This window comes from Penaeus chinensis, chromosome 12, assembly GCF_019202785.1.
Source record: "Penaeus chinensis breed Huanghai No. 1 chromosome 12, ASM1920278v2, whole genome shotgun sequence".
Taxonomy (NCBI): domain Eukaryota; kingdom Metazoa; phylum Arthropoda; class Malacostraca; order Decapoda; family Penaeidae; genus Penaeus; species Penaeus chinensis.
In genome coordinates this window covers 38,003,932-38,011,431 of record NC_061830.1, presented here as the reverse complement: position 1 = coordinate 38,011,431, position 7,500 = coordinate 38,003,932, and the positions used below count along the sequence as shown (strand labels likewise).

The 7,500-nt window shown below is 33.4% G+C and overlaps 2 protein-coding genes across 2 annotated transcripts in view; one reads left to right on the top strand and one right to left on the bottom strand.

The window, feature by feature from the left end:
• The window catches only part of LOC125031203 (metallo-beta-lactamase domain-containing protein 1-like), a 2,841-nt gene extending 592 nt beyond the window's left edge, over positions 1-2,249 (top strand). The window contains exons 2-4 of the mRNA XM_047621816.1: positions 376-540; positions 1,245-1,358; positions 1,955-2,249. Of these exons, the coding sequence (XP_047477772.1) occupies positions 376-540; positions 1,245-1,358; positions 1,955-2,157 (482 nt within the window). The 3' untranslated portion in view covers positions 2,158-2,249. The remainder of the gene's footprint in view (positions 1-375; positions 541-1,244; positions 1,359-1,954) is intronic.
• A 3,179-nt stretch (positions 2,250-5,428) lies between these two features.
• LOC125031212 (zinc finger protein 45-like) overlaps positions 5,429-7,500 on the bottom strand; it is a 6,591-nt gene continuing 4,519 nt past the window's right edge. The window contains exons 4-8 of the mRNA XM_047621832.1: positions 7,287-7,468; positions 6,946-7,107; positions 6,455-6,673; positions 6,022-6,121; positions 5,429-5,725 (exon numbers count right to left, since the gene is read on the bottom strand). Of these exons, the coding sequence (XP_047477788.1) occupies positions 6,032-6,121; positions 6,455-6,673; positions 6,946-7,107; positions 7,287-7,468 (653 nt within the window). The 3' untranslated portion in view covers positions 5,429-5,725; positions 6,022-6,031. The remainder of the gene's footprint in view (positions 5,726-6,021; positions 6,122-6,454; positions 6,674-6,945; positions 7,108-7,286; positions 7,469-7,500) is intronic.

Sequence of the window (7,500 nt, the reverse complement as noted above, 5' to 3'; positions counted from 1 at the left end):
ATGCTGCTAAACCAAGTATGCACGTGTCGATATTAATATTTTTAAGTGTCATCAGTTTTTTTGGTTAATTGTTTTGCAACTATAGAGTGATACATGAATAACCATGAAAGGCTTTTATAAAGTAAATAATAGTATTTAAGGTTTATTATCACAATTGGCATTTCATGTGTGTTGTTGTTGGTCTGCAGCAGTGGGTTAAATGCTGTTATGTTTGTCAATCATAGTACAAGAGCAAATAAAGGATCATGTTTAAGAAATTATGAATTTGAAATTAGCCTTTTCTTTTCTGTGTGGTTCTTTTTTTTTTTCTTCTTTCCCTAGTTTTACAACACAGACTGATTTTTCCCTCTATTATAATTTCCATATTTCTTTCAGCTCTTGCAGACAATGATGTGAAGTGTGATGACATCCATTATGCAATAGGCACACATGGCCATTCAGACCACCTTGGCAACCTGAACTTGTTCACGAAAGCCAAACATATCGTAGGTTACACAGTGTCCTTTGGGGATATCTTCTTCATACACCCTTTTGAGACAGGTATGATGGTGTATACGATTGATAGTGAATGTTTTGTGATATAGTACATTTTACTAGCTTACAGAGTTAGAAAAGGGATTTTCCTGGTCAATAATGAAGTGTGTTTTGTTTAGTATACATTTTTTTCATGATAAGCTTTTGTTAAACTCTAGTTTACAATAGGTAATTCTTTACAGTATGGTTACAGATAGATACCAAGTCCCCAACTTGATGTCACAAATTTATTCAACAATGTAAGTTGCTGTGACTGGGTATGTCCTTCGGGCATTGTCCAGAGGGAGAGTTGATGGGGGGCTCTGCCCACTAACACCTCCTGGGAAACATTGTCTTCACCTCTGTATGCACGGCAAGATAGAGCTGAAACTTGGACCTAGGCAATCTTTTCCCTTTATTTGTTGCATTGCCATTCATGTCTTCAGATTATTTCTTGTACTGATGACTTTAAACTTTTTGTCCTCTATAAGAATATCATCATTTTGCCCTAGCTTAGTGTGTCCATACTGTAAAGATTAATCTTATGTTAATTGTAAGCACACACACACTAGTTGTATATTTATTTAAGAAAAAAAAAAAGCATTTTTATATTTATCTATATTTATGTATATTAATATGTTTAAGTATTTTATAGATATATTCATATATGGCATTTCTCCAAAAATCTATATTCCATCACAGATGTTTTCTTCTTCCCATTACCCAAACAGGAGAACCATTCAAAATTGATGACAATCTTCAGGTAATCCCGACCCCTGGCCATACCTCCGCGGATGTAAGCGTAGTTGTCAAGACAGCAGAATTTGGCACAGTTGTTGTTGCAGGTTGAGTATCATGACAATGTTATAACATGAGGATTTGATATTACTTTGGAAGAAAGAAAAGTATTGCAGGAAATGTTATTTTGTTGGAACAGTAGGATATGTTAGGTACTACTGAATCTCTAAATTCCATAAAATAACGGTGGATGAATATTAGATGAAATGTTCAGTCTATTAACTTGATCGCATCAGATCTGATTTATATTAAGCAAAGATATTAGTTCATAATTAGATTATAACCAACATATTTTCCTTTATCTTTTCTCACTTTCAGACACTATGTGTTTGCTTTGATAATATTGTTTATGCAGATAATGATGATAATAATAATGCTAGAAACAATAATAATAGTAACTGAAAAAAACTGACCATTCAGGGAATAGGTTTAACAAGCAAAATCAGGTAGGCCTAGTAACTGACTTTGCAGTGACCAAGCACTTGGTAAGCCATGTGTGTAAACAATATTAATAATCAAAACCACAGAGTGCATGGGTCTGCACCTGTGGATTAGAAATGTGTAACTAGGATGGCAGTTCGTGCTTCTAAAGCACAAGCCATTATCATTATCAAGTCACACTCATATAGAATTTTTCCAATAGGAGACCTCTTTGAGCGCGAGGATGACGTAGAGGACCCATCACTTTGGAAGTACGTAGCAGGAAGTGAGAACATGGAGTCTCAGGAAAAACACCGAAATGAAGTGCTTCTTATGGCAGACTATATTGTGCCAGGTCATGGACCGATGTTCAAGGTCACACAGGCTATGAAGGATGTGGTGAAAAAGAGCCTAGAAAATAGGTAATGCCTCGTAATTCACTGGAAGGATGGGATGGTAGTCGGAAATCCATCCCTGAATACAGGTGATTGTTTATTGGAATAAATTTGAAAAGGTATTATTGGCTGTCAATAGTCTCCTTTTGTTATATCTTGAAATATTAATCGATATATTGGTCTGCGTATTTGTTAATTTTTTTGTCATCATGTTGTTGGGATGAAACTCAGAAAAAAGGCAATAAAAAGTTCCAAGTATAAGTACTACCTTTTATATCAGCAATGTTGTAAAAAACATTGAAATTTCCATCCAAATATACACAACCCTTAAGAACTGGTTAATGAAAACACATTTTCTTAAACTTTTTTTATTTAATTTCCAGTTTTTATACAAAATATATTTCATAATTTTTATTTTTTATTTTTATTTTTTAACTTGTAGAGTTACTGATCTATACAATGCACCTGACCTGACCTGACCTGATCTGTCAACTTAATAACAATACCATTTTGTTTCCAGTTGACTAAAAACTCATGTACTATGCTAGTTCATTGTAAGAGATCATGGAACATTTACAAAATAGCAATTGTAAATAGATTGGCAGATTTTTTCTTCTCCAAGCTCTCTGATAATAACAAGACAACAAATTAAGGACTTGTGTATATCAACACATGTGCAAATTGCTTTTGGGGGAAGAGAAATACAAATAAAGCAAAGAAAGGAAAAGGTAAAGAAAAGTTCCTGCAATCTGGAAGACATCCAATGCATATATGAAGCTACCTTTAAAATAAGACAATTTCTCACTTCACTTCCAACCCAAAATGTGAAAATCTCAAAGCTCCTCCACTCTCAAGTGTAGAAGAAACAAGACAACAAAAATGAAATGATCATTACATTAGCCAGTACCATGAACTCACACAACTTTGTGTATTATCATCATCAATCGTAAAGGAAGCCAATTTCATCAATCTTTCAAAATGCAAACCTAAAAATAACTCAGTGGACAGACACTTATGTACAAACTATTCTACAGAAAAAAAAAAAAAAAAAAAAAAAAGGATTAACTCAAACAAAAAAGGGTAAAAGAGAGAGGGAGAGAGAGAAAAAAAAATTCACTACAATCACATTCTCTATTCAATGAAATTGATCAAAGCTTCCGATAATTATGTCTCGGGAGAATTGGTCAATGTGAAAATACTACTACTACTACTACTAATAAAAATAAATTTAAGATAGAAAAATAGACTTAAGAGAAAAAAAGAACAAAGAAAGAGAAAGAGATAGTTAAGTGCTTCATCAAATTAGTTGTCATGAAACAAGATACAACCAAAGATTATGTTTGTACTATATTTGTCCTTGTAAAGGGTTTGCCTGTACAGCTAACTCACTTTCTCATGTTTTTTATTACTTAAAATGTCAAAGAAAATATAGAAAAAAATCAATAATTAATCTTGGCAGCTTTGTATGAATTTTAATAAATACAAGGAAACAAACAAACCAAAAAAAATATCTGCACAGAAATCTACCATTATCAAGATTGAATTAACATAACTTGTATCATCAGAATAACTCCATTATCATTTTCCAGGTAAGGTTAAACTACTTTAAAAATATGGACTTTGAGATTTCGTAGGTGAAACGGTGTACAATATATAGGAACATCCTGTTTCAGCAGTATGGAATGCATAAAAAGATTTACACTGCATATATATATATATATAGTTACTGAACATGTACTGTACTCAGGATTATAAAAGAAAGCAAAAAAGTTTTCTTCAGCAGTCTGTAGAACTCTTGGTAAACAATACATAATGGCCAAATGCACAAGACCAAAGGTATTTACACTAGTTCTATTGTGGGAAAATTAGAACACAAGATCCTGTACAAAGGATTATCCAGCACTTTTTCCTCTTAGAAATATGAGGGTGTGTACTTACATTGGTAAATATTTTTTTTTCACGTTTGTAAAACTAAAAATGTTCACTGCATATATATATATGTAAACATTTTTAATTTGTTCTGAATCAATTATACTAAATATGCATGAATACCTCAAATGTACATATGAAATAAATTGCAAAGAAAAAAAGTATATGCCCGATCTTGCATGAGCAACAGACAATCTAGCCCAGGGAGTGTGCCAAATTTTAAGTTAAGATCATGAAGTTTTACATGAATTCAGAACAAAAAATAAGTAATGATGTTTAAACTGCCTTTCCTTTTCATCACCTGGGGGTGTGGATTTTGAAGATAACAGAAAGAAAATCATAAAAAAGGCATATATATATCATCTACAAAATTTTGAGAGTTCTCAAATATATTTCTATTTGTGCAAAACTTGATGTTAAAATTTATTCTAATCTTAAAACATAGAAGTAAATGGTAATAGCAATATTTCCTATAAGTCACTTATGAACCATTACAGACAATATATAAGAAGGTCAGAAGATATCTAAGGAGCAAATGCCTCTGCAATTGTGCTTATAATCTGCACAATTTAAATGTACCTGAGCCTGTCCATGTGTGTGCTTGCATGTACATGCTGGTGTGTACTGTATTTGTGCATGTGTAAGTATTCCTGTCAGTGTGTTGGTATGCATCTACATGTGCTGATGTGTATTCATGTATATGTATATGACTATGTATCTGTATAGTATATGTGTATGTGTATGTGTATGGGTATATGTATATGTATATGTATGTATGTATGTGTATGTATATGTATATGTATATATATATGTGTATATGTATATATGTGTGTATATATATATATATATATATATATATATATATATATATATATATATATATATTTATATATGTATATACGTATATACATATATATGTATATATGTATACATGTATATATGTATATGTATATGTATATGTATATATATTATATTATATTATATTATATTATATTATATTATATATATATATATATATATATATATATATATATATATATATATATATACATACACACACACACATATATATATATAATGTACACAAATACACACATATATAACTTATACATATATACATCACATAAATATAGACACACAAACACACACAATGTCCAACAAATTCATCCACATCATAGTCTCAAGATTCTTGTAACATGGATGTTATGGTGTATTTCAACACTAAAAGGGCAATCCCTTTCATACAGAACTGCTCTATCTACCTCCTACAAGCTATGCATGTCGATTTTCTCTGACACTGTCCAATACAGATAACCACAAGATAATAAAGAAAAAAAAAAAGAGAGGGGGGGTTAGATAGATAGTTAAAGATATTTCACCGTTTTCATTCTCTTCCAATTTCCAACGGACACAGATATGTAGCTACATCAAATAACCAGTTTGCTTCTGTGAGTATAGGGTTTGCCTAGAATATATATGTATGTATATATAGATATATATAAATACTTCTCTTTAACAAACATTTACTCAGAATAACTCAACCTTCTGAGATGTCATGTGTCATCAGTCTTCTGCAGCAACAGAGATTCGAGAATGATACATAGGCATTGCATCTTCTGTCTTCCATTCTTCTTCCTTCAACAAATTCAGGCTCTGACCTCTTAGATGATCTGGGAGAAATAGGCTCATGTTAGATGAAATTTGTGCTATGTCAGTACACCTTTGAGGATTTCTTTAGAAACAAATAATATTGCTAATGAATTACTACTACATACAGTACTGTCAATCCTAACTAAAGAAAAAAAAAAAAAAAAAAAAAAAAAAAAAAAAAAAAGAATATTAAAAGGCCCAGAACAATAACATATCAATGCTATCATTATGAATTATGAGTGATGCTCGAAGCCATTTCATAACCTTGACATAAAGGAGCTATGATCAGCAAGTATCTCATACATAGATTACTTACCCAGCCTGGCTTAGTTGGTGAAGACCCCATGCCACACATACACATTCCCTTCCTCACCCCGCACTTCAATGGTGTTGCGACCAGGGTTGGCCAGCTGATACTGCCAAGAGGAAGAAAAACATGTGGGATTATAGATTTGGTATTGGTAATTATGCCTATGAAATCCTAAAGTGTAGAACTGAAGTAACACTAAGAACAAATATTGGATGCAGATTTCTTTTTCACATCTACAGATGATTCTCTTTAAAAAAATCCAAAAGAACAATCTCATATTCCAGATAAGATAAAACTGTTATCAATCTATCAAATCAATCTTAGATCTTGCATGCATGCACACATACATCATGTAAATGAAAACATTAATCAGGAGGAGACTTAACAACCTATTGTCCAACTCCTGATCCCTCTTTCCTTAAGGGCCCCAATACCTTACCTCATCCTCTGTGGTGACGAGTGTGGCATGGCTGGTATGTGGTGAGGACCCGACCTGCGCCTGGGTAATCATGCGTGGGATGATGTTGAGATTTATGGGCTGGTGAGCGTTGTCATCCATTATGATCACCTCTGGGGTCAGCGTTGTGGTTGTCCCTCCTGGTGACACTGGCCCAGTTGTTAATGTTGCAATGTTCCCTGAGACTGGCACTGCCACTTGCTGCAAAAGACACTTTTAAAAGTCAGGGTATGAAGATTTAAGATTGTCATGCACTGTCTGTCTCAATAGTTTCTTGATTACCAGTGAAGTTAATAAAAAAAAAAAGAAGACAATCACTTATTATTCAGTGAAGGTCAGTAATGATGAAAAAGCTCATTCAAAATATGTATCCTGAACTATTTCATAACTTTTTCACACTATCTATATCTATACTAATTAATCTGAGAAATCACTTCTGAAAACTTGCAAATAACCACACTGCAAGCACACACCTGAGGTTGCCTGTGTGCAGGTGGTGGGTGCACTGCTGTGGCCACATGCTGTGCATTCAGCCCTGACACCATTATTCTAATGGGCTGGTCAGGACCTGTCACCTGGTCAGCAACAATCAGCTGAGGAGTGCTGCTACCCTGGGACACTGCACCCGAGACAATCTGAAGACAATATTGTGAAAGTAAGAATGGAGAAAACAAATAAATAGGAAATAAATAATTAGATATTACTATACGATACCAAAATGTAAATACTAATCTATATAACACAACAAAATACTTCTCTGTGAAGAAACATGTACACCAATAATAACTGCAATTACACAAAGAAAACAACCAACCTGAGCATGGGGTGCTGGAGAGGGTGACTGGGTGCCCACTTGTGTAACAGCAGTAGAGACAGGTGTTCCTACTGTATTATTAGCATTGGCTTGCTCTCGCATGTGTGTCTGCCGGTGCCGCTTCATATCAGAGCGTACACGGAAAGGCTTGCCACAGTCTGGGCATGGATGAGGTCTCTCACCTGAAATATGTGTATAAAGTACAAAATAGTAT